This window comes from Sorex araneus, chromosome 3 (genome assembly GCF_027595985.1).
Source record: "Sorex araneus isolate mSorAra2 chromosome 3, mSorAra2.pri, whole genome shotgun sequence".
Taxonomy (NCBI): Eukaryota; Metazoa; Chordata; class Mammalia; order Eulipotyphla; family Soricidae; genus Sorex; species Sorex araneus.
In genome coordinates this window covers 26,152,727-26,179,798 of record NC_073304.1, presented here as the reverse complement: position 1 = coordinate 26,179,798, position 27,072 = coordinate 26,152,727, and the positions used below count along the sequence as shown (strand labels likewise).

Here is a 27,072-nt window from a genome sequence, read left to right as displayed (position 1 = left end):
CCTCGCGCATGCGCCGTCCCCGCGACCCGGCGACCGCCCGCCGAGGCGCATGCGCGCCAGGACCGCGCCCCGGGGCCGCGGGTTTTCAAGCCTTTAGCCCCTGGACCCTTCACCCCTGGGTTCTTTAATCCGATGCGTATTTTACATTGAACAGGCTTTCCGTTCCCGAGGAGGGCGTTCTCGGCGGGAAGCATTTCGTCCGTTTCCTGCCGTGGCCCCAGCGCCCCGCGGTGATGCCCGGCCTGCGCCGAACCCGAGAGCGGCCGTGTCCCGGGCTGCGTCCAACGCGCCGGGCAGGACCGGGACTGGAAAGGACCCAGCTCGAGTCTCCGCGGACCGCTGCAGCGGCCTGTCTTCCTAGTGGAAGTGGGTGCAATCCAGAACCCCGCCAGGAGGTGTTCGGGCAATAGTGCACGGGTTTTTGCATGGTCTCGTTTCCGTGGAAACAAGAAATTTACAAATTTACAAACAAACCTGTCAAGCCCAGGACGCATTTCACTGTCGGCTGAGTGGCTGACCAACCCAAGGGAGACTTGCAGGGTAGATGAAGCAAAATCCTGGTTATTAACTAGTTTGCTAGAGCTGCCCTGATATCATAGAGGGTGCTTTAAACAACTCGTGTATTTTGTTAGCGTTTGGGGGTTCTGAGCCTGAAATGGTGCCAAGGTGATTGATTACTCCTGAGGGCTCTGCCTTGGTTGGTTGGTGGTTCTCTTCTCATCTCTCTCAGTACAAAAATGAGTTTATTTGTCCTTAGTTACTTCCTTAAGGCCTACTTCCAAATATAGTTCTGAGATATACAGGACATACAACTGTATGTTTAATAATTTAGTGCATAACATTGCTCTGTATGAATTCCTTGCTCAGAGGAAAAGGAATGATAGCAGAAATTCGAGACAACTAAAAAGTAAGGGCTGTAAAACATCCTTTGAATAACAAACAAACTGAATTTACAGTATTTGCTTTTATTAGGCTTTCAATCCTGAAGAAGACTTCATGGAAACCACTCAAAGCAATTCTTCAAAGTAACTCTTTCTGTTAGGCCTCTTTAAATTGCCTCAAAATTCTCTTCCCACGGATGATTTCTAATTAAATTTTTTTATTTTGCCCCAAATGAAATTCACCAAAAATAAAATGCCCCTCCCCATACAGAGTGTCCTGAATGTAGCTTTATTGATTAGAATTGTGTACAGTTGTAATCCTTCCGTTACAGAATAGACAATAACATTCACGTGTGGTATTAAAATAACTTACCGACATATTCAAATTCTGAATACAGAATATTTACCTCTTAACAACAAAATAAAACCATGGTGTTTCTCCTAGAAATTGTCAATTTAGGACATTATTTCACAATTTGGAAATCTGAGTAATCCAACTTTGAGATGACTCTCTCGTTGTTGAAATCTGCTCTCTCAATGTGGGATTTGGGACTTCCTTTCTTCTCAAGCCACTGCTGCATATGACGCACTTTAGAGGTGGGACCTTGTAATTGTCCTTGCACTGTGCCCTGCTCAGTGTTCTGGACCCAGCCTACCAATCCCAGCTTTTTACTCTCGGCCTAAGGGTAAGAAGAAAAAAAAAAAAAAGACAAATCCTGTGAGGTCAAACAAAAAAAAAAGGTTACATCTGTTACCAGAATCTTGGCCAAAAATCAAGCCACTGAAACAAATTTGATATTGTCCAGAACAGTGAAGACAGCTAGGAGAATCTCATTGCTGATCTGAACATGAACACAGGCCACTTAACTCCATTTCCTTCTACTCTAACCCTAAAAAGCCTGGAACTAGAAGTTTTTCAGTGTAGTCAACATGACTAAGCACTTCGGATTAAGGACCAAACGAGACACTTCCACAATGATTTCCTAAAGATGACTGTTAGTAGAAAACTCAGAAGGTCGTGCTCACTTTCTCTTTCCCTAATCAGGAAATTTAGTGGGTATATTAAGTAGAAAAAAACATGAAGTTATCTGATCCTTTTTTCTTTTTTTTTGTCTTTAATCAGGACCACACCTAAACAAATCCAGATGAATTAGTGTCCACTATATTTTTAAAGATCAGCAGAGTATTTCACAATTTCCTGGGCAATTCATTCCTTTGCTCTCATTGTAATTGAGAACAATTTCTACATTTTCTCATTATAGAGAACTTGTCTAACCCAAGGGTTTTATACTGCATTCAAAGCTCATCTTCTGTCATCCTGCTAGAGAGTGAAAAGCCTGACAGTGATCAACCATACACCAAAATTTCATGACATCACATAATCTTTAGGCTTTTCACTTGACCTTCTCTTCTAAATAGCCACGATGCTTTAGAGTTGGAAGCCACTTATAGGACCATCTCATTGTCCTGCTCTTTCTCAGCTTTCCCAAGGCTCATTGCTTTAAATCATTAAAACTGGAAAAAGACTGAAAATTTGGGGAAGATGAAGTGTTTGAGAGATTTTATTTTTGTACAGATACACAACAGCGTTTTATAACGTTACTGTTCATCAAACCTGTGTATATGGAAGAGGCTTGGGCACAACAGAAAACGGGAGTTAACATGATAACATGCCCACACGCCTGAAGGGTGACCCAGCAGATGCAGGAGTTCGCTGAAGGTGGCCAAAAAAAACATGATGCATAGCAAAACCATATTTGGAGAGCATCCATCAAATCAATTACGCTCAGTCTAAGGCATGTTTGTAAATGAACAAGAGAAACTACAGTCAATAACAGTGTAAGGGATATGCGCAGTTAAGGGATGAAAATCTGGAGGTAGCAACAGCATATTCTTTTCTGGGGTTTCTGGGCTTGGGGGGACATATTGGATGCTGGAGAACAAACCTAGGGTGAGCTACATGGAAGACAAATGCCCCACCCACTGTACTATTGCTCTAGTACCTTCTTATTGGTAGTGCTGGGATCAAATCCAGGTGTCCTACACTTTACCACTGAGCTATGTGCTTGGCCTCTTATGGCACCTATTTAGTGCTGGAAATGAAGGCATTAAAAAAACAAAACAGGGGGCTGGAGCGATAGCACAGCGGGTAGGGCGTTTGCCTTGCACGTGGCCAACCCGGGTTCGATTCCCAGCATCCCATATGGTCCCCTGAGCACCGCCAGGGGTAATTCCTGAGTGCAGAGACAGGAGTGACCCCTGTGCATCGCCGGGTGTGACCCAAAAAGCAAAAAAAAAAAAAAACCCAAACAAACAAACAAACAAACAAACAAAACAGCCAGGGAGATAGCACAGGAGCTAGGGCATTTGCCTAGCATGTGGGCCACCCTAGTTTGATCCTAGGCACCACATTTGGGCCCACAAGCAATGCGAGGACAGAGTCAGGAGTAAGCACGGGTGCTGCGGGGGTGGCAGCAAGCCCCCCAAATATTTTAAGAATGGATATTGAGGAAGACTATACACGCAACTGCCAATTGTACTTTTATGCTTCCAACTGACCTGGAGCAGAAGACTATCCATAACTCATTTTGGGGGCTGGGGCTGAGGTCCGGCTCCTGGCTCTCTGTGTAGGGGTCACCCCTAGCAGTGAATGGGGGACCATGTGGTACTGGGAGCAATCCAGGGTCGGTCACATGCAGAGCAAGTACCTTAACCCCTATACTATGTCTCTGGTCCTTACTACCCAAAATTCTGTGTTTGGTTGTCTTCGTTTTAGGGCCATTCCTAAAGAAGAATACAGACTTCATTCCTGGCTCTACCTGTGCTCAGGGATCACTCTTGGCATGGGCCAGGGGACATGAGGTGCTGGGGATCAAACCCAGGTTGGCCACATGTAAGGTAAGTGCTTTCCCTGCAGTACTCTCTCTCTCTCTCTGTTGGTATTCTTAATATTTTATCTTGAGGGGTTCTTTTCCCCTTTGCCTTTTGCTTTTTGGGTCACACCTGGCAATGCACAGGGGTTATTCTTGGCTCTGCACTCAGGAATTACTTCTGGCCATGATTAGGTGGACCATCTGGGATGCTGGAAATCGAACCCGGGTTGGCCGCATGCAAGGCAAACGCCTTACCTGCTGTGCTATCCCTCCAGCCCCTCTTGAGGGGTTCCTGAGGCAACACCTGGCTGTGCTTTAAGCTCTGTGTGCGGGATCACTCCTGGTGATGGATGGGGGGGCTGTATGTGGTGCACAGATAAGTATAAACGCATTAGATAGTCATGATGTCCCCCCTGAATTTCTGAGTCTCTCTTTTCTTGGTAAGTCTAACTAAAGGTGCGCCAATGCGGGCCGGGGAGCTGCAGGGCTAAAGTGCATGCTCTGGAAGCCCTGGGTTCAGACCCCACCACTGCCTTGCATGGTCACAATATTTAAAAATTTAATGTTTTAATTAATTTAAAATTAGTATTTAATATTTTGGGGGCTTGGGGTCACACCGACAACACCCGTGCTTACTTCTGACTCTGTGCTCACAGTGCTTGTGGGCCCAAATACGGTGCCTAGGATCAAACCAGGGTGGTGACATACAAGGCAAATACTTTTCCTGTGCTATCTCTCTGGTCCTTTTTTCTCAATATGTGTCCATTTACAGCACTAAATATGGACTGTAGGAGATCGGGGATGTAGTTCAGTAGTGTACAGATACCTCGATTTGGTCCTAAGCACTACAAAAAAAAAAAAAAGAGAGGAACTAGGGCAATAGTACAGCAGGGAGGGCATTTGTCTCATTATCATCTAAATGGGCCTGGCTGTCTGCAAGGTAAGCACCTTACTCCCTGTAGTATCCAGTTCCTATTTTTATTTATCAATTTTTTTGCAGTGCCAGAGGTCACACCTAGTGCTTCATACATGCAAGGCAAGCATTCTACCACTGAGCCACATCCTTAAGCTTTATTTGCATTTTTTAAAAAATGGTAACAGTGTTGCTGAACTAAGCTATTTTTTTCCCTAAGAAAATTCAAAAAAATCAAATTCTCTTTCATAACCAAATTTTTGCATAGACAGTCATCCGAAAACATTTTAAGGAATGTAATCACCAACTTTAGCCTCAATCTAAAAAAAATTCCCCTCAAACCAACAATCTAGACTTCTACTTATGAAACAAAATGAGAAGAACAAAGCTGACTCAGAACAAGAAGGAAGCAATAAAAGATCAGAGCAGGAGTTCCTGTAACAGTAGGAAAAGAAGGGAAGCGGGCCTGAGCGATAGTAGAGCAGGTAGGGCGTCTGCCTTGCACGCAAGCTGACCCGGGTTCGATTCCCAGCATCCCATATGGTCCCCCAAGCACCACCAGGAGTAATTCCTGACTGCAGAGCCAGGAGTTAGCCCTAAGCATCGCCAAGTGTGACCCAAAAAGTCCCTCCCAACTACAAAAAAAAAAAAAAAAAAAAAAGGATGCCAGTATGTGCTTTAGCCCTGCAGTCTCCCAGGACTCCAATACTGTCAAACCTTTTGCTAGACATTTCCATTACCAATGTTTTTGGCATAGACAGTCATCTGAAAACATTTTAGGGAATGTAATCACTAATTCTAGCCTCAATCTAAAAAAAAAAATAGCTATACATACCAAGAAAAGAGAGGTTCAGAAATTCAGAGGGGACATTACAATCAACCTCATAGAGGATTCATGTGACTCTAGTGTACCAAGGGGGCCCAAGCAGTAGTACAGCTAGTTGGGTGCCTGCCTTGCATGGGGCAAACCAGGTATCAACCCTCCCTCCCCCCCTTCGGCATCCCAAATAGTCCCTTCAAGTACTGCAGGAGTTAAGCCCTGTTCTACTCCCAACACAGCATATGTTCCACCAAGCACCACCAGGGGTCACTCCAGAGCAGAGTCAGGAATAGCCCAGGTGTGGTCCAAAGCACATCCTACCCACTCACCCACACATCCGCAATTAAACAGAGTGTGCGACCCTTGGGAAATACCTTAACCCAGGAAGAGAAATTATCACAAATAAGTGCAATCCTCCAGCAAGCACAACACACAACTAAGCAGCGCATAAAATGGCAATGGCAAAGATAAGGGAAGGAACCAGAACCCCCAACCTCCAAGCTTTTCTGGGGTGGGGGTCACACCCAGCGATGCACAGGGGCTACTCCTGGCAGTGCTCAGACCATATGAGATGCTGGGAATTGAAGCCGGGTCGGCTGCGTGCAAGGCAAACGCCCTACCCTCTGTGCAATCACTCCTGCCCCCCACCAAGCTTTTTAAGACAGTGATGTTGGCTCTCATTTCTCCTCTCTATTTTTCTGGAGGTCTTAGCAAGGCCAGAGAAAAAGAAAAAAAAAAGACATTCAAAACGGAAATGAAGGGGCTGGAGCAATCGCACAGCAGGTAGGGCATTTGCCTTGCACGCGGTCGACCCGGGTTCGATTCCCAGCATCCCTTATGGTCCCCTGAGGGCAATATATTTGTGGAAAACTATAAAATACTGCTGTAAAAATTAAAGTCTAGGGGGCTGGTGCGATAGCACAGCGGGTAGGGTGTTTGCCTTGCACGCAGCCGACCCGGGTTCGATTCCCAGCATCCCATATGGTCCCCTGAGCACCGACAGGGGTAATTCCTGAGTGCAGAGCCAGGAGTCAGCCCTGTGCATTGCCAGGTGTGACCCAAAAAGAAAAAAAAAATTAAAGTCTAGAGCCAGAGTGACAGTACAGCATGTAGAGTGCTTGCATTGTATGTGGCAGACCTAGGGTCAATCCCCAGCATCCCGTATGGTTCCCCGAGCACTGCCAGGAGTAATTCTTGAGTGTAGAGTCAGGAGTAACTCCTGAGCATCATCAAGTGTGGCCCCAAAAGTTGAAAGAAAAGAAAAAAAATGAAAGTCTGAGCAAAAGGCAAGACGAGGTAGGGGATGCAGCTCAGGGGGAGAGCCCTGGGTAGGTCTGACTCCAACTCAGGGGGAAAAAAGCCGTTCTGTGATTCCGTATCCATGAACTGAAAGACAATACTCCCTAGGCTGATCTGATTCTAGCAGAGATGGAATCTAGTTAAGCATCTTGTTTTTTTTTTTTTCTTTTCTTTTTGGGTCACACCAGTGATGCACAGGGGTTACTCCTGGTTCTACACTCAGGAATTACTCCTGGCAGTGCTCAGGGGACCATATGGGATAGGGCACGCTGAGCATCTCCCAGCATGCCCTAACCATATGGGATGCTGGGATTCAAACCTGGGTCGGCCGCATGCAAAGCAAATGCCCTACCTGCTGTGCTATCGCTCCAGCCCCTAGTTAAGCATCTTGATAATAGACTGCAGCTATAAACAAAGATCAAAACAACATGTATTTAAATAATGATACTAAATCTAATAATGTGGAAGGTGAAATTTTCCTAGAAAATTAATTTACCTATTCCTATTTTTCTATATTCTTTTATTCTCTCTCAAACTGGGGAACAGAGAGGAAAGTGAAGAAAGGTGGGTTGTACCACCACCTGGTCCTTTCCCCTATTCAATAAGCTTTAAATTTACCTTTGAAACTGTCCATTTGCTCAATTGCAGAAACCTACCCTGCATAACTGGCAGCAAAGTTAATTGGAACATAACTCTTCCCTCTTCCTTTAACTTCCAGCAACTGTTTTTTTCTCTTTTGTTCTTACTTTGAGGTTATGAATCAAACCAGGGCCTCACACATGGAAAGCAAGTGTTTTACACTGAGTTATATCCTGACCCAAATACTGAACTAAATTGAATTTGATTCTGGGCCCCCCCTTCTCAGACTGGGGATCCAACCCAGTGATTCACAGGCAAGCGTGACAGCTGAACCACATCCCCAGCATTCAGCAATTTTTCTTTTCTTTTTTTTTTTAAACAGGTATTTTCTGTTTCACATATAACACTGATCGTAAAATTTTCAAATAGCTGGAAAGAGGCAGTAATATTAAAGATACCTGGCAATATTTTCAGAAGTAACTCCTGGCTCTGCACTCAGGAATCACTCCTGGTGGTGCTCAGAGGGCCATATGGAATGCCAGGGATCAACTTGGGTCAGCGTGTGCAAGGCCTATCCTCTATAATCTTGCTCCAGCTCCTTAATCTTTTTTTTTTTGTTTTTTTAAAATACTGAGCATATTTCAGGGTTAGAGCAACAGCACAGCGGATAGGGCGTTTGCCTTGCACATGGCCAACCTAGGTTCGATTCCCAGCATCCCATATGGTCCCCCGAGCACCACCAGGAGTAATTCCTGAGTGCATGAGCCAGGAATAACCCCTGTGCATCGCCAGGTGTGACCCAAAAAGCCCCCAAAAAAAAAAAAAAGATATTGAGCATATTTCAAAGACTTAGGGTTTGACTAAGTCTTAAGTCAAACCTAAATAACCATCCTAGGAATGTGACATTTGGCAAATTCTACGTCTTGACTCATTATCTCTGGGGCTGGAAATACACTGGTAAGGCACCATCCGACAGAATAAGACAGAAGGGAAACCGAGATTGCATTTGTACGGGCATGCTGTGGGAAGATTAGTGACACTACGCGAGAGGTTGCCAATAGTATGTTCATCTCCTGAGCTATTCTCTATTACTCATAGAATACCACACACCACGTTCGGTATTACCATTACTTATCCTGGAATGGATAAAGTATTTTCATTGGAAAAGTTTCACCTGGAAAAGGTCCTTATTCCATCAAAGCCAAAACGAGCAGGGGCGGGGAAGAGAGGGGGAAGGGCAGGTCAGTGGTAGAGCACTTGCCTTGCATGTAAGGTTCTGGGTCTCATTCCCAGCACCTGGGCAGGCAAGCCCATGCCCAATAGAATAGAAAAATAATTAAATGAAAGGGAAGACATGTGAGGTCACAGAAGTCTAAAGAAAAAGATGGATTCTAGAGAAAGCACCTCATGCCCGGTGTTAATCTCATGCCATATCTTGGATCTAGACACCACAGCAGGGAGAAGCCTGGAAGCTCCTGAATATGTGTATCCAGGTGGCCCGGGACCACCCACCACACGGAGAGGGGCCGGAGAGATAGGACAGGAGGAAGGGCATTTTCCTTGCATTTGGTTCCATCCTTGGCATCCTGAGCACCACCAGGAGTAATTTCTGAGCACAGAGACAGGAGTAACCCTTTAGCATCTCCCAGCGTGCCCTCACCTTCACCTCCCACCCCCCAAACCAACGATGACGGAGAACTTGGGCTTTCCCGCTGCAAACCTCACACACTCCTGGGTCTACAAGACGTTTCTGTATCACGCTTCCACCATTTACACTGCTCAGGCCTGTGGTTCTCGCGTGTCCCCAAAGCGAAGGTCACATACCTGAGTATACTTGCGGAAAAACACCCCTTGTACTTTCCCAAACACTTCATAATCCACCGAGATGAGGGTGTCCCCCTCGGCCATGCTCACACCTGTCGGAGACCAGGAAAGCAGAGAAGGGAAAGGGCCGGTCAACCTTCTCCCAGGGACCAAGACCTAGCACAGGGGCGACGGCGCTTGCCTTGCCTGTGGCCAGCCCTGGTTTGATCCCGTTGCCACATAGGATCCCCTAGTCCCCTGCACCGCCAGGAGTGATCCTTGGGCACAAGTCCAGGAGAAATTCCCGAGCACCCCTCGGTGTGCTCCTCCAAACCCGTCCCAGCCCCCAACCCAGCCCAGCCAGTTTCCAGGTTTCACCTGCCTTTGCTCCAGGCCCTGAAGGTGCCCGTGGGGATAAGTATGCGAGCGTGTAAAGTGACAAGAAGTTAGGGGGATCTTCAGGGTCGCAACTGCCCACCGAGGTTAATTTAAGGGCACTGACCTGCGCAGTCCAGGTGCCTCCCCACATCCACCCACCTGGATGGGGGTCCGGCCGCCTCCCCGGGCTTGCCCTTCCACCGACCTGGAGTCCACGCAGCCCCGAGAAAACCCTCAACATCTGCGGGTGAAGCCCCCCACCCCGAGCCCCAACACCTCGGCGGCCGGCCTCCCAGGCTCACCGTCCGGCTGCTCCGCCCGCACCGCGACCACCCGGTCAACTGTTACCCTCGTGCGTAACCGCCGCGCTCCGCACGGCAGCTCCCCCTTCGCTGGCCTTCACGCCCATCATCCTCAAAACCAATAGAAATGGAGTTCTTGGCCCAGCGCCCGCCCACGGGGCGGGATTTCAAGACGCTGCGGAAGCGCGTAGCCGAGACTGGGCGTGCGGGTCTGCCCCGCGTTTAGGCTCGGGCCTCGCGGATGAGGTCTCTCCCCACCGCATGAAGTGGCCTCTGTCTCATTTTCTCCAAGGAGAACTTGAGAAAACTCCAGTCCTTCACTAACGATATACCGAGAGCCTGCAGTGTGCCGGCACAGCCGTAAGGGGCGTGGTAGAATCTATGCACCACCAGGTGTGGTCTGCCCCATCCTGCCCCCGAATACATAAAGGGGGGTGAGGAAGAACTGACCTAGGGCAGCAGAATGCAAAGGGCCAAAGGTGAGACACGCTGCAAAAGTTAATTCACACGAAGTCTGCTTAGCAATAAGAGGAAGGAGTGATAAGAAGCAGGGAAAATGAGCAGGAGAGGAACAGGTCGGGAAGAGCTCAGGGGAAGTGATCATGAGCTTGTTTCTGTCACTTGAGTTCGGGGTACCGCTACCTCAGAGCTGTTGGAAATTTGAGCTGCAACCAGCAAGGAAGCGAAACTGCTTGTTGTTGAGACATAGGTGAGACCTAACAGTCTAACCTTTTGGTTGAAATCATTAGGGGAAATAAGGCCTGGAAATGTACACAAGGCTTTAGAGACAAATTTAAATTTGGGGAGCAGGTGTGTAAAGATGAAGTATCAGACACTTGGAGAAGGTCCGGAAGGACTTGAAAGAAGAAACCAAGAAGCCGTGGGGACTATGAGAGAAGTTCAAGGGAGGAAAAAAATCAGTGATGTCGAGAAGGCTGCAAAATGGGCCGCTTTGGTCTTGTTCCTGGGAGGACTGGACGATAGGGGTAGAAGCAGAAGTGGGGATGGAAGTGAGGACAATTTTCTGTTAAGTTTTCTTAATAGAGAATGAAGTTTTCTATTAAGAACTATTGAGGGGCTGGAGCAATAGCACAGCGGGTAGGGTGTTTGCCTTGCACGTGGCCAACCCGGGTTCGGTTCCCAGCGTCCCATATGGTCCCCTGAGCACCGCCAGGAGTAATTCCTGAGCGCAGAGCCAGGAGTAACCCCTGAGCATCGCTGGGTGTGACCCAAAAAGCAAAAAAAAAAAAAAAAAAAAAAAAAAAAAGAACTATTGAGAGTTCGGAGAAGTAGTATGTGGGTAAGGCAGTTGCCTGGCACATGGCTGACCTGGATTGGTTCCCCAGTACCCCATATGATCCCTTGAGCACCGCCAGGAGTATGCCCTAAGCATAGCTCAGTGTGATGCCAAAATACAACAAACAAACCAAAAGAACTCTTGAGAGAATGAATTGAAGAGCTGAATAGATAGATTCTCTGCATGCTGGTGCCCTGGGTTTGATCCTTGGCATCCACATCCCCTCTGAATACCTCTCCAGGAGTGAGCCCTGGGCATAGAGCTGGGAGTCGCTGCCCTCCACCTCCATACACACACTGCCAGGTGTAGTCCCAAAACAAAAAGAGTGAAATGAATGGGACCTTAACATGAGCGGGAGTAAATGAAGGGAGATAAGGTTTACTTTGCAGGGGCGAAGTGAAGCATATTTAAAATATGCAGGTAGAAAAAATTTAAAGGAAAAAATTTTAGAAAAGGAAGAAGATGTGTGGGTAGATAAACTTAAAAGTTACTAAAATGGGGCTGAGAGATAGTACAGTGTGTAGGGCATTTGCCATGCACGCAGCCAAGCCTGGTTCAATCCCTGGCATCTCATGGTCCCCCCAACACAGCCAGGAGTGATTCCCAACAGCAGAGCCAGATTACCCCAGAGCATCTCCGCATGTGGCCCGCCCCCCCCCCCCCAAGATACTACTAAAACTGAGGGGTTAAAGAATGAGGCCAACTCCAGAGGAAGACTGAAAGGAACTCTGGGAGGAGAAATTTATCTTCAGAAGCAAGAGGGAAGGAAGTCAAGATGAAGGGAGGCAGGTGGAGGAACGCTGTCAGTGTGGAGAGAAGCTTCTAGAGTTGATGACAGGCAAGCCCCAGGCTGAGATCATTGGAACCTAGAGATGAGTGGCTATTTGGAGCTGATGCACAGAGCAGTCAAGGAGGAGAGAAAACAACAAAAGAACTGTTTTGGAGAGCCCAGCAAGGAATCGCTTTGTAACATATAAAAGCAGTGACAAGCCACGTAGAAGCATTAAAGCTGACTACTACTAAGTTGTTCCCATGTGCACGAATAATTGTGAGTAAGTTACGAGAAAAAAGTAAGCTGCCTGTTCCGGACAGTTTACACAAATGAACTGAAGCATGAAGACAAATAAACTCTCCTCTGATGTTAACAAGTTATAGAATATCACTTAGTGTTGAAATTAGGTTAGACTGATTATTTTCTATCTGGTAGTTAACTTGATTATCGTTTCATTTGGCTGAGTCATCCTTGGGCCGTAAGAAGAGCCGGCCAGTTACCCCGTGAGAGTAAAACATTATGTCAAAATAATTAGATTGGCTACAAAATGACCATGGAAAGATACAGCAGAGCAAAACCTAGTCAAGATGCTCAAAGTTGACAGCAAGCCCCAAACTGCTGGCGCGAAAAAAGCACGGGGCAAGGGTTCCCAGCAATACCTGGGGCCGGTGCTTTGCACCCGAGCGTGCAATGGAAGGCTAGCAGCATGCCCAGTCCTGCAAGGTGGACTGACACCACTGGAATGGGGAGGCCCAAGCAGCGGCGAGCACCTCTCGGGGCTCCGTCCTTGGCCAGAGAAGGGCACTCCCCAGAGTCCGCGAGCATCGTTCTCTGCCAGGCCGCGTCTCGGACCGAGCCCCAGGGAAGAACGCTCTTGCAGCCCCCGCACTCCCCCACGCTGGTCCTCAAGGGCAGGGCTGGACGCTCGGTCAGCCAGCGACGCGCCGAGTGCGCCTGCGCGCTGCCCGCCGCGCCGAGGGGGCGGGGCTGGGCGCCCACGCTCTCTCGTTTCCAGGCAACGGCGACAACAGAGGCGGCGCGCGCCTGCGCGGCGGGCAGTTGGTCCGCGGGCTCGGCTGCCCCACGGCGAGAGCGGTGCCCCCGAGCCTCAGGTACGGCAAGAGTGGGAAGACATGGGGTCAGCACCTCCGGCTTCCTACGGCCCAGGGCACGGGAGAGCGAGGACTTGTCCGCAGAGCGGGGTCCCCAGGCGGGGCGGTACCCTGGGACTGAAGGTGACTTATGAGTTCCGGACCCAAAGCCCGCGGCGGCCAGGTCAGGTGGCCTCCACCGCGCAGCTACCGACGGGACTCCGGGGCGAGGGGGCCCGCCCCCAGCCGTCTCTGATCTCCTTGGCATCAGCAAGACGGAAGCCCGGGGAGCTCTTTGTGCCAGTCATTGACCGGCCTCCTTCCCTCCCTCCCTCCCTCCCTCCCACCCTCCTCCCTCCCTTCCTCCCTCCCACCCTCCTCCCTCCCTTCCTTCCTCCTCCTTCACTCTCTCCCCCTTCTTCCTTCTTCCATCCCCACACCCAACAATGCTCAGGGGTTACTACTGGCTCTGCACTCAGGAACTACTACTGGCAGTGCTTGGGGGCAACATATTGGGTGCAGGAGGTCACCCCCACCACCACCACCCCAGCCGGCCTTGTGAAAAGCAAGCGCCCTACCCATTGTACTATCTCTAGCCCCTGGGTCACAGATTTCTAACTTGTTTAAAAAAAAAAAAAGTTGGGGCTGAAAGGGCCAGAGCTATAGTCCAGCGATCAGGGCAGTTGCCTAGCACTCAGCCAACCCAGGTTCAATCCCTGGCACCATGTGGTCCCTGAGCACTGCCAGGAATGATCCCTGGGTGCAGAGCCAGGGATCACTCTATCACTGTATCACTGTCATCCCGTTGTTGGTCCATTTGCTCTAGCAGGTGCCAGTAAAGTTTCCATTTGTCGTAGCTCTGAGATTTTAGCAGCCTCTCTTTACTTGTCCTTCCCAATGGTGCTACATTGGAGGCTCTTTCAGGGTCAGGGGAATGAGACCCATCATTGTTACTGATTTTGGCATATTGAATACACCACGGGGAGCTTGCCAGGCTCTGCTGTGCGGGCAAGATACTCTCGGTAGCTTGCTGGGTTCTCTGAGAGGGAGAACAAATGCAGCAAATGCGGCCGCGTGCTTCTGCAGGCTTTGTTTTATAGTCTCTGGATCTTGGCCGTTGATGGGATTACATGGCGTGGGAGGGGGACAGTTTGTGGGTGTTGTCTGCCAAGCTACTGGAAAATGGGGGATCTGGGTGAAGGAGCCCAGTCCCGAACCAAGCAGGCTTGGACATCTCAGCCCTGGGTCCCACACACCTGGGTTCCTCTGCCGGTTCCTTCATGCGTGAGACTCTTCCGAGTGTCTGGAGAGGGGCCTTGAGCATGGCTGTGGCTGGGTTCTAGAGGTCTTTGGCTGCTCGGGGCGGGGAGGGAAACTCAACCTGCCCCCCTCTGAGGTTCCCAGGTAGAGACAGCCAGGCATGGGGGCAGGAGATTCTGCAGTTTGGCCCAAAAACCAGAGAAAAAAAAACACCAATCAGGAATTGAAGTCAGGACTTAAATTAAAATTAATCTCTGACCATAGCCCTTGGCTTATGGAAGATGCAGCTAGCCAGGTTCAGAGGTTGCCCCTCCTGTTTTAAAGGCCTTTAACCCATTTACAATGCAAAACACGGTGTAGCAGGGGGGCGGTCAATAGGGATGACTGGCTGGTGAGGGGACACCTGGGCACATTCATTCCCCATCCTCAAATGGCCACATGTGTCTGGCACCTACCAGATGCTTACAGAAAAGAAAGAAAATATGGGGAGGAAAAAGGCAGTCAGGGTTCATGTTAGCAGCTGGGGTGAACCTCAGACTCCTCACAGATATCTGTTTGAAATCACTCGTAGGCTTCCGAGCAGACCTGAATGGCTGATCTCCAACTGGGACCTCTGCCAGTGGGTGTTATGCTCCCACATAATCCAAGGGAAGGCCCTGCGCTCCGCTCAACCAAGCAAGACCCCTACCGACAAGCCGGCTCTTCCCAGAGGCCCTCCGTGGTACACCTGAAGGATTATCCCCAGCATAAACTTTTGAGCACCAAAGAGGTGGCCCTGGATAGTCTCTATACTCACCCCACATGGGACGGCAGCATAAAAATCCGGAGCTGTTACCATTCCTATTTTGCTGGAACCAGCCAGGAAGATTCTGGAAACAATCTCCAGGGTCCAGCCAAGGGCTTGGTTTACTCCTCAGAACTTCCACCCTGTTATCTCAAAGCCAATCACCAGGACTTCATCCCCTTTGCGAGGAAGCGAGTTGGGGTGGACAGGGCATACCCACTGAAACCCGTGTGCCACCGGAAATCCCACAGTACAGGTGAGGAATGCAGTGCGAAGGGTCACAGCGTCTCTCTGAGATCCCTGGAGCCAAGAAGGTTTTCTTGTGGCAGTCTTGGTTCACCCGTGTTTGACCCCTTTCTCGATGCCATGCAGAGGGAGGGCAGCATGGCCAGCCACCAGAGAGCCGAGCAGGTACAGATCCAACGACTGGAGGCTGTAGGGGCAAGCTTACAGGAGGAAATCCGAAGAAAAGAAGCCCTCCTGAAGGAAAAGCTGAAGAAGACAGTGGAAGAACTCAGAAGGATCCAGAAGGAAAGGGAACAGGCCCAGGAAAGCGAGAAGAGAGAGATACAGAGAATAACCCTCCCCGGGAGGACGGTCAAAGGTAACAGAACTGCCCTGTATGGACCCATCTTCACCCCAGTCTTCTGCTCTGAGGAGAGGAGCAGTAGAGACAGGGGAGAGGGTGACACTTGGGAACGGTCTTGGGAAAATTCTGGCACAGTCCAGTTCTCAGATGATGAACTCCAGAGGCTTAGAAGGGAAAAACTGGTGGCGAACAATAACAGAATTCAGGACCAGGGCTCAGGGCCACTGATGGACACGTTGTTCTTTCAGCCTTCAGAAGCTGCCCCCGGGGCCGGGCAGGGCTCCTTCAGCACCTCCAGCCTGTCTCGGGGTTCCGACTCCTCCAGCTCTGGCTGTTCCACCAGAGAGCCAGAGCTGGGAGAGTGCATCCACTGTGGGCGCAGATTTCTCCTGCCCCGGCTGGAGCGACACTCGAACATCTGCAGCAGGATGCAGGCTTCAAAGAGGAAAGTGTTTGACTCCTCCAGGGCGCGGGCCAAGGGCACGGAACTGGAGGAGTACTTGAACTGGAAGGGAAGCGCGGCATTCGTCAAGGTAACAAGGGCTGCTTGCATTTGACTGCGGGAATGGCTGGCAGGACCAGTGAGAGCCTCACGGGTTTTCTTTAGAAACATTTCTTTGTGTTGAGGGAACTAGAGAGCAAGGGCTGGAGAGATAGTACAGTGGGTAAGATGCTTCCCTTGCCCATGGCTGACCTGGGTTTGATCCCCGGCATCCCCTTAATGGCTTCCAGAGCCTCATCAGGAGTGATCCCTGAGCACAGAGCCAGGGGGGAGTCCTGAGCAATGCCAGGTATGAGACTGAGACGGAGAATTGACGGATGACCCCTGCGGTGTGGCGCTGTGAACTTTTCCTGTGGTATTGACCAGGACTCGGTGAGGATTTAGTTCTTTACTAGCTCAAACATCAGGTCTCAGACATCAAGTAGCTTGCTTGAGATGACAATTTTATTTTGGGGGGTCTCCCATGCAGTGCTGGCCCTCTTGAGTTTTCTCCCCCAACCTGGGATCACAACTTTAAATGGCTGAGTGAGAATGACTTTCAAAATTTAGATGCAAACAAACAAGATCCCGTGAGCCAGAGAAATTGTATAGGAGTCCAGGCACTTGCACGGAGCCGCCCCGGGTTCAGTCTCTGAGCACCCCCAAGACTGATCCCTGACAGGTGCTGGAACATTGTATGATTGAAACCCAATCATGAACAACTTTGTAACTGCGTATCTCACGGTGATTCAATTTTAAGGGGGAAAAAAAAAGGGATCCTTGGGCACTGAGCCAGGAGTAAGCCCTAAGCACCACAGCGGTAGGCAGAAACAAAACAAAACAAAACAAATAAACAGAACCTCCTCCCTGCCTCACCAAATCCTTTGGAACTGGGAATGTGGCTCAGTAGTAGAGTGCCTGGCTCACATGTGAGAGCCTGGGTTCCATCCATACCAGACCTTCACTCATGGTCTCCTAAATGTTCTTTTGACTATATATGTAAGGAAACTTGACCATAGAAAATGTAAAATCCATGAAATATATAAATAAAACCAACGTGAAACATTTTATCACCCAAGAGAATTTTTTGCTTTTTTTTTGGTAACTGCTTGGCCACCTCCCAGACTAGTATCTGACCACTCTTATAGTGGGACCAATTTCTTTGTGTGTGCATTTTTGGTATGTTTTGTTTTGGGGCCATATCCACCAATGCTCAGGGGTTACTCCTGACTCCGTGCTCAGGAATACTCCTGGTGATGTTTGGGGACCATATAGGATGCCGGAGATTGAACCTGGGTCGACAGCGTGCAAGGCAAACGCTCTGCCTGCTGTGCTATGACTCCAGCCCCATAATAGAATTTATTTCTTAAGACTGGCTATTTTAATATACAGAACTACCACAAAATTTGGATTGTATTCAGCTCTGCTCTCTCTACCTCCCCATTTAGAGTGTAAACCCCTTAACAGCAAAGAGATTTCTTTTTGGTTATCTTTCAAAACTCTTCTGGCTGCAGGAAAACTAGGTTGTAAAAAGAGAGGACTCCAAGTTCAGGAGAATGTCACAGACACATTTAGACAATCCAGATCTGGAGAGTATTGCCCATAAATTAGTCTACAACCTTGTCTGGGGCCTGCCTCCTGATTTGTATGTTGATTGTTATTTAAAGAGAAGTCTGCTTACAAGGTTGTTTCATTGGTTTTATTGTATTGTATATAACACAATATAACAATAATAATGCCATGATTCCCAGGAATTACAAATTTAAAGATAATAGGAAGAGTTAGGGGAATAGAGTCAAAGTGGCAAGTAAATTTTTTTTTGCCTTTTGCTTTTTTGGAGTCATACCCAACGATGCACAGGGGTCATTCATGGCTCATGAACTCAGGAACTACCCATGGCAGTGCTTGGGGGACCATATGGGATGCTGGGAATCGAACCCGGGTTGGCCACGTGCAAGATAGCATAGCCCTACCTGCTATGCTATCGCTCCAATCCCCCCCTTTTTTTTATTGCTTTTTGAGTCACACCCGGCAGTGCACAGGGGTTACTCCTGGCTCTGCACTCAGGAATTACTCCTGGTGGTGCTCAGGGGACCATATGGGATGCTGGGAATCGAACTCGGGTTGGTTGCATGCAAGGCAAACACCCTACTCTCTGTGTTATCGCTCCAGCCCCCAAGCAAGTAAATTTTTGAAAAGCCTAGACCATGTCATTTAAAATCACAGTTACATATTTAGCAAAATGAGTGCCATTCTGTTTTCATTTTATTCTCCCCTTCTCTGTGCTGTGTTAGCACTTCCCTTCTGTTGGCACTTTACAGCCGATGTGTGAAGTTACTGGAGCCTTTAAAAACGACTATTTATGCGGTGACTCTGAGAAAATACTCCGTTCCATTTGGAACCAGAACCTGGAGCTGCTCTTCCTGAAATCCCATTTACAACAAGAAGTCAACATTTTGTTCTTGTAGATAATGATGTGATCACCAGTTCTTGTTCTTTCCTGTTTTCTTTCTAACAACCCAATCATGCGTTGGGGTAGTCTCGGCTGTCTGGAGCACTTTGAGCCTGGCCAGAATCAAAGCACTAGAAGAATCTTGTGCTTCTTATGTTCTCCAATACAGTAGCTTTGAGATCAGATCCAGAAACATGTTTGAGGGAAAGTGTTGCTTTGAGGGGATTAAGGGAGAAAGGACCAGGACTGAGGGTATCCTGTCACCCGGCTTACTCCACAGCTCCAGGCCATTCCTCTGGCCACTGCTGTCACAACTGGTGATTTTTCCCTTGCTGTTCGGTCTTCACAGAGCTTCTGGCAGATTCCCACTTCAGGCCTCTACTGGACATTATGCATTTGAGCACAGGGACGGCTCTGTGCTTTGTGATTAATGTGTGAACTGAATAAAATTTCAATACACAATTTTTTTTTCTTTTTTTTTTTGGGTCACACCCGGCAATGCACAGGGGTCATTCCTGGCTCATGCACTCAGGAATTACCCCTGGCGGTGCTCAGGGGACCATATGGGATGCTGGGATTCTAACCCGGGTTGGCTGCGTGCAAGGCAAACGCCGTACCCGCTGTGCTATCGCTCCAGCCCCTCAATACACAATTTTTTTTAAACGACGAAGTTTTTGACTAAGTATCATATAATTAAGGAACTTACCCTTAATTTTTAAAAAGGTTCCAGATATCTTAACAACCGAGTCTCTTGCTGCCTTTTCTGTTTCAAGTGAGATTTTTCGATGGCACCTTCCTTTTCCTTGGAAAGCATCTTTTCCTGTGATCATTAAGGGTGTCAGATGACCAAGCAGCTGTCCTTTTTCTTCTTTTTAAAATTTGATGTAGGGGCCGGGAAATGATACAGTGGGTAGGGCGTTTGCCTTGTACACAGCTGAACCGGATTCGATCCCTGGCATCCCATATGGTCTCCCAAGCATCACCAGGAGTGATTCCTGAGTCCAGAGCCAGGAGTAACCCCTGAGCATTGCTGGGTGTGGCCCCAAAAGCAAACATAAATTAAAAAATTTAATGTAAACAGCTGAGTACGTTTTATAAGTCATGCATATCGTACACAGTGAACAATCCTGCCTTGTTCTTCTCCCACTCTGGATCTAATCCCTGGAGGAAGCTTTTGCTTCTTTTTTTTGTGTGTGTATATATATATATATATACACACATATATATCCTATATATATTTATATATATACATATATATATATATATAGGATACATGTACCTCTGTCCTACATGTGTCTATATTTTGAGATAATAGATTTTCTTTCTTTTTTTTTTTTTTTTTGCTTTTTGGGTCACACCCAGCGATGCTCAGGGGTCACTCCTGGCTCTTCACTCAGGAATTACCCCTGGCCATGCTCAGGGGACCATATGGGGTGCTGGGAATCGAACTCGGGTCGGCCGCGTGCAAGGCAAACACCCTACCCGCTGTGCTATCGCTCCAGCCCCAGATTTCCTTGATTGAGTAGTTCTGCACATTATCTGCTGACTTCCTTTTATGGATACTGTTGGTTAAGTTCTCTTTCATATCCCTCCACTCCCTTGCATTGAACCATCATGGGTTAAATTAGTATCAGCTTTTACACTATATTGACCAGGTAAAATTTGTTCACTGATGAGTGAACATGCCACCCGCCCGCACACAACTGGAGTTAATAACTGACTCATGCTTTTATCTGCTCGGTTTCTCGCATACCTGCCTCTCAGGCCCTTCAGATCCCTGTTAATGTTTTTGTAAACGCCCGATCATCTCTTATTATCTATTGGTTTGGCATTTTTTGGGGTTGTATTTTAATTCTGAACACCTATTCCCTACCTTTCCTTTTCTTCTCACCCCAACCAGGACTGGCGTCTCAAGGCCCCGTTCAGGTAGACCCTGTTGCCTTGGGGTTTCTCTCTGCTTCTCTCCAGTCCTGGCCTGTTACTAGAGTCCTTTGTGTCCACTTCCTCCTGGCTTTGCTAAAGGTTTACTTACAAGGGTGATGAGAGACATACTTTTGGTCTTGGAATGAGTGAAAATTTCTCTACAATTTGAGAAATTAGATTTGATTGATGTTTTTGGCCAGAATATGGAATTCAAGGTGGGAACTGATTTTTCTGTTAGAACTTTGAGGGTATTTCCAACTCCTTTTCTGGACACCTACCCAGTGTTACTGCTGAGAAATCTGGTGCTTTGTGGTTCCTGCCCCATCAGTGAAACTCTTATTCCCCTGCCCTTTTTTCTTCTTTTTTTAAAAATTATTATTGTTGCAAAATTGGTCATGATTGGGTTTTAGTCATACAGTGTTCCAGCACCCATCTGTTCCACAGTGTACATTTCCCACCACCAATGTCCTGTTTCCCTCCTAGCTCTCCCCTCCCTATAGTAGGCACTTTTCTTCTCTCTCTCTCTCTCTCTCTCTCTCTCTCTCTCTCTCTCTCTCTCTCTCTCTCTCTCTCTCTCTCTCTCTCTCTCCCCCCCGCCCCCTTTGGGCATTATGATTTGCAGTACAGATAATGAAAGGTTATCAGGTATATCCCTTTACCTACTTTTAACATTCACTTCCTCTCCAAAGTGATCATTTTCAACTATTGTCATAATGGTCCCTTCTCTATCCTAACTGCCCTTTGCCTGCATACACCTGAGGCAAGCTTCCAACCACTGACCAGCCCTCCTTTTTCATTTCTCTAAAAGTTTGCGTTATTCTAATTTGAGTCAACCTTGCGATACTCAAAAGTTATTCCTGGCTCTGAGCTCAGTAATTACTCCTGATGGTGCTAGGAATTGAACCTGGGTAGGCCATGTACATGGCAAATGCCTTATCCACTGGACTATCACTCTGGCCCTAAAATTTTTTGACAATTAAAAATATTCATTGTTTTGGAATAATACCTGGTAGGCCATTTCAATCTTCAAGTATTTATTTGCAGGCTTGTTTACTGTACTGTTGGGGGGGGGCTCTGCTCAGGGGCCACACCTGGTGGTGTGCAGGGAATCACATGCAGTGCCGGGATTCAAACTAGGATTACAGTCACAACTGCATGCAACGCAAACACCTTAGCCTCTGCAGTCTCTTTCCAGCCCCTGTATGATTTCTTTAATTCCCTTTTAATTTTTTTAAGGAATTGTTTTTGTTTTGTTTTGTTTTGTTTTGAGCACCAGTTGATCAGGTGTTGGGATTCCTAGACTTGACATTCTAGATTTCTAATCTTGTGTGTGTGGTGGGGGGGGGGTGGTGGAGAGGGGTTGGTGGTTGCCACACTTGGCAGTGTGTAGGGGCTGGTTGTGCCAGGGATGAACCCAGGCCTCCTGCATGCTCTCATACCCTCAAGCTCTTTCCTCAGTCCCTGATTTTCTTCTACCTTTCATCTTGCTACCCTCCACCATGTCCCTATCCCCGCATAAAATTTTTTATTTTGGGCCACACCCCATTGGTGCTCAGGGATCCTTCCAGGCTCCCTGCTCGGGGGCCACGCCTGGCAGTGCAGGGGTTTCAACTAGAATCACGACTGCGGCCGCATGCAAAGCCGGTGACTAGCCTTTGCACTGTTTCTGGTTCCTGTGACTAATTTTCTTGTCCTTATTTTGTAACATTGCTTTTTTTGTTATTGTTGTTTTTTGCTTTTTGGTTCACACCCGGCGATGCACAGAGGTTATTTCTGGCTCTGCACTCAGGAATTACTCCTGGCGGTGCTCAGGGGACCATATGGGATGCTGGGAATTGAACCCAGGTCGGCTGCATGCAAGGCAAACGCCCTACCCGCTGTGCTATCACTCCAGCCTGTTTTTTTTCAAACTTCTAATTTATTTATTTATTTATTTATATTTTGCTTTTTGGGTCACACCTGGCAATGCACAGGGGTTACTCCTGGCTCTGCACTCAGGAATTACTCCTGGCAGTGCTCAGGGGACCATATGGGATGCTGGGATTTGAACCCGGGTCGGCCGTGTGCAAGGCAAACGCCCTACCCACTGTGCTATTGCTCCAGCCCCACAAACTTCTAATTTATTATAATTTTTGTCTTTTTATGTATTCTTGTTGACACCATGGTGTTTTGGTAAAATTTCTTTTTCTCTTTCTCCTGTGACCGGCCTCGCTGCCGCTCCCCGAGTCTGGGCACCCGTGTCCGTGTGCTTGTTCGGGACTTGCTCGCCCTCGACTGTCCAGGTTCCAGCTGCAGTGGGGCTTGTGGAAAAACGGCCTCATGAAGCGTGAGGCGATGGACCCGTGAGCCTTCATTTGGAGCTCTGGCAGTGCTGGAACCGGCCTGGTGACCCTTTCTGCTGGAGCCCCTCCAAGTCAATGCCTGGTGGCTTTTCTCTGCGCTGCTCCGTTTCTGCAGAGCGCCTCGCCTCCTGAGGGGCCAGGCTTGCACTCCGGAGCTGACTCGAGGGAGGGAGGCCGGCAGTCCCGTAATCCGCCCGCACTTCTCCTTAGCTACCATTTTCAGCCCCAGAGGATTGATCTCCTGAGTGTGAAACTGGTCCGGTCAGTTCTTTTTTATTTTTTCTGCTTTTTGAATCACACCCGGCGATGCACAGGCCGTGCACAGGCGATGCAAGTGGCAGCTGTCCCGTGGAGGTGTGGAAAGGCAGCTGCCTGCTGGGCTTCTGCTGGGACAAGCCCCCAGGTCCCGGGGCCGCCTCTGGCGAGTCAGTCCTGGCGCCCTGTGGCTTGCGTGGTGGCTGAGGCGGGAGACGGAATAAACGTCAGGTTGAATGACCCGCCTGCCTTCTGCTCACAGGCTGAGCCTCCTCCGAAGAGCAACTGGAGACAGAAGCACGAGTCCTTCATCCGCACCCTGCGCCAGGCCCGGGAGATCCAGCAGGTCATCGCCAAAGGCGGCAACCCCTCGGAGCTGCCGCCTATCCCCCCGGCAGAAAACCCGGACTATGTCCAGTGTCCTCACTGCAGCCGCCACTTTGCTCCCAAGGTGGCTGAGCGGCACATCCCCAAGTGTAAGACCATCAAGAACCGCCCTCCGCCCCCCAGGAAGCACTGCACTTGAGCAGGGAAGGGCAGAGACCGCGAGGGGCGGTGAACTGGGGGTAGAACCATGGGAGGCACAGCGCAGGGCCATGACATTGACACCTCCCAGACCAGGCGGAAAGGGGGTGGGCTTCCTCGGCACCCCTCCGTGGGTTGCGGTGCCTCGTTTCTGCCCGAAGGCACAGTGGAGATGCCCACCTGGTCTGCTGGGCAGAAAGCGGCCGCACTAAAGCTCTCTCCTCGCAAGCCCGCCTGTGCCACCTTCCTGCCAACGCCCCGGCATGTGCCCGTGGTTCCTGTGAACTCTTCCTGCTGTGTAGCTTTCCCCAGCGGAGGCCCAGGCTCGCCAGGGAGAATCTCTTAGAGAGAGAACAAGCTTGGCTCCAAGGTCGGGGGAAGCCACTCTGGACCTCGAGGGAACAGGGGCTGCTGTTGGGCAAAAGCCAGTGTGGCGGGTTCAGGCACACTGGACCCAAGCCTTGGTGTACTGCGTCATTTTTCTTCCCTTGGGGAGGAGAGGCAGCCTGCAGGCTCAGGGGGAGCATCATGGTACCGGGCCCCCAGCGGGCCTGCTGCAGGGGAAGGACAGGCTCCAGCCCTCTGCTCTTGTGGCCCTGGGAGCCTCATCTTCGGTGGGGCCGTCGTGGTGGGAGGTGCACACTATGTGCTCTGCCGTGGCTCTTATGTGTGATTTCATATGTGAAACAAAAAGGCAGAAACGTCATTCGCAGCCAATGCGAGCACTCTGCTGCTTCCAATCAGGATGAACAGCCGGCTTTTAAAAAGGAGGCAGCAAAATGACCCGCAACGCAGGACCCGGCAGGGCCACATGCCCTGCCGATAGGCCACAGTCAACGCCTAGATCTGAAAGTGAACTTTGCAGGGACAGGCACCAGGCTGTTTTCAATTTTCTGTGTACGATCATGCCCGGTACAAGAAACCTTTGTCATCAGACCCTCGATAAATGAGATTTTAGGGATTTCAGACTTAACAAGAAAGAATCCTTGACCTGTCCAGTGGGAGAAGGGATTAAGTAATGTCCTGCTGGGCTAATGTCAGCACAGATAAGAGGAAGCCAGCACCTCGGAAAGGCTGTCTGGGCTGTCATCCCAGGAGCATTACTCAAACTTTTTTTGGGGGGGGAAGGAGCACACCCGGCAGTTCTCAGGAATTACTCTTGGATCTGTGCTCAGGGATCACGCATGGTTGGGCTTGGGGACTACCCAGGGTGTTGGGGTTTGAACCCAGATTTGTTATATATAAGGCAAATGCCCTACCTGCTATAGTATCTCTCTGGCCCTTCATACTGTTTAGTTTTAATATTGACGAGAAAAAAATATCACCCATCGTAATCTGGGCAAAGGTGCCTGTGTAGACTTTTAGGGGTATTTTACTCGGCAACAGATAGACACTCCTCTGCATCTTCTAGTGGGTGTCGGAGCTCACAGATGAGACCAATTTGAAATGAGAGTTTAATGCATCAGCTGTGAAGATGCTACGCTGAAAAAAAAAATAGCGGGTTGAATTGCTTTGTGTTCTAAATTGTTGCAAAGGAAAAGAAGGATCACACAATGAACTTCTGGTTGAAACCTGGGGCAGAGACTCCAGATAACCACTCTCTGCATTCCCTGGACCCATTTAATGAGGCAGTGTTTCACACACAAGATAAAAGCAGGAGATGGTAAGAATGCCCTGTGGCTGGGCTGCGAAGTGGACTGCTCTGCCCCCCAGATGTTTTATTTGGCTGGCATATTTAAAACAGAATGTGACATTTAAAAAACTGCAGTATAAAAAATGTCTTGAAAACGTGGGAGTTCTAGTAACACTGGGCCAGCAGCTCTGCACAGTACCAGCCAAGTGGGGACCAGAATCAATTATGGGCTGGAGAGAGCATAGGGGTCAAGGCGGCATTTGCCTTGCACAGGGCAGACCAGGGTCCAATCCCTGGTACTGTATGTGGTTCTCCTGAGCTCTGCTGTGTGTGGCCCCAAAACTAAGAAAATGAAACAGTGCTGGTTCTGTTCTGACTAGACGGAGTGCTCACATCCTGGCTGGCCACCTGTAGACTCGGCTGCTTGCCTTTGGCCGTGGTCAGAGGGTATTCCCCACAGGCACTGGACTTCAGGAAGTCTGAACCAAGACCAAAGATCAGGGCCCTCAAGGGAGAACAAATGTGTGCCTGGAGGGGGCAGGAGTCCATTCCTGTGTTGCCAAAGAGGCCTCAGTGGCAACATGTTTAAGCCTGGTTTTATTGGACATATCTATGAGTATTTTAAATTTATCTTCATCTGGTCTTTGGGAAGAGGTAAGAACCTCTGCGCTAAGAATTCCAGGATGGCAGAGAGTAACTGTGTAAATGCATGCTGCTGGTAATGTCCAGGCACCATGCCACTTTAGGAACTTTAGTACAGAAGCTTTCAACTTCAAAGTTCAAAAGATTAAGGGTTTGGGGCCCTTGCCTTGCAAGAGGCCAGCTCACGTTTCATCTCCAGCACCGTATATGATCCTGAGCCATGCCAGGAGTAATCCCTAAGGAAAAACAGGAATAAGCCCTGAGCATCACTGGGTGGGGCTCTAGAACAAAATGACCGAAAATTAAGGGACTGGAAAGATCTCATGGTGAGACCCCCATGGAAAAACATATTTCAAAGTGTATGCAGATATGCGGAGATAATCTTTCTTCACAGTTGGATGTTTAATAAAGCACAGGACGTTTGAGCCAACATTTATTTGCTTTTGGTTATCAACTTATCACTCGTCACAACTGCGCAGGAGGTAGAGATGTGTTAGGGTGTTTTTCTCCCCAGTGTTCATAATTCTGTGAGGTCTGGTGGTCAGCATGTTTCCATAATCATTGCAGTCAATAAATGATTTTTTGCTTTGCAGCAGGAAGGAAAGTACTTTATAGTCCTGACTGTAGTCTACTCTTGTCTGATAGTACCATACATACCTACCTTGGAGGCCCAAGAAAAGGCACTTAATTGAGTTTACTTACAATACATCCTCACTCCAGAGTTGTTCTAATGTGGATCTTTCTAAATATATGGCAAGCCAGAGGAAATGTGAGTTGAAGGCTACTTCTGCTTCAAACTTAGTGGAATACTTAGCCACTAAGTTTTTGCTTAGTTACCTCTGCTGTTACTCAGGAGACAAGTACAGTTCAGACTCTTTGAGGGAAAAGGTTTATAAATACCAGCTGGCATTATCACTTGGAAAAGCTCATGAGACCAAAGAGACAAGTATAAGAGCGTCTTCCTACCTATTGTAATGGCTCCTCCTCCCTCCTCCCTGCCCCGCCCTTCATTTTAAGCACTGTATTTTATAATTTATGGGGAAAACTGTAGCAAAACTAATTGTTAGCAAGAAAAAGAAATCGAAAAGAAAAGGCAAAGACTTATTTCTGTTACAAGATTATTTATATAATATAAAGACTCACTGAATCAGACTCAGAAGGGCCTAGAATCTAGGTGC

General features: G+C 48.6%; 2 protein-coding genes across 5 annotated transcripts; one reads left to right on the top strand and one right to left on the bottom strand.

Annotated features, from left to right (window-relative positions):
* Positions 1-1,147: 1,147 nt before the first annotated feature.
* Positions 1,148-9,928, bottom strand: ACYP1 (acylphosphatase 1). Of its 3 annotated transcripts, none has more exons than XM_055131688.1 (3): positions 9,849-9,928; positions 9,190-9,281; positions 1,148-1,561 (listed from the first exon to the last, which is right to left on the bottom strand). In XM_055131688.1, exons 2-3 carry the CDS (start codon positions 9,271-9,273, stop codon positions 1,346-1,348), a joined length of 300 nt encoding a protein of 99 aa, XP_054987663.1. In that variant the 5' UTR covers positions 9,274-9,281; positions 9,849-9,928; the 3' UTR covers positions 1,148-1,345. The 3 variants fall into 3 exon arrangements, with proteins under 3 accessions (XP_054987663.1, XP_054987662.1, XP_054987664.1); XM_055131687.1 differs by lacking the exon at positions 9,849-9,928 and adding an exon at positions 9,706-9,842; XM_055131689.1 differs by lacking the exon at positions 9,849-9,928 and adding an exon at positions 9,671-9,799.
* Positions 9,929-12,939: 3,011 nt separating this feature from the next.
* Positions 12,940-26,995, top strand: ZC2HC1C (zinc finger C2HC-type containing 1C). 2 transcript variants are annotated; one of them, XM_012933118.2, is made up of 3 exons: positions 12,940-13,029; positions 14,840-16,174; positions 23,357-26,995. In XM_012933118.2, the coding sequence occupies exons 2-3, from the start codon at positions 14,858-14,860 to the stop codon at positions 23,618-23,620; spliced, it is 1,581 nt and encodes a 526-aa protein (XP_012788572.2). In that variant the 5' UTR covers positions 12,940-13,029; positions 14,840-14,857; the 3' UTR covers positions 23,621-26,995. The 2 variants fall into 2 exon arrangements, with proteins under 2 accessions (XP_012788572.2, XP_054986192.1); XM_055130217.1 differs by lacking the exon at positions 12,940-13,029 and adding an exon at positions 13,090-13,152.
* Positions 26,996-27,072: the final 77 nt, after the last annotated feature.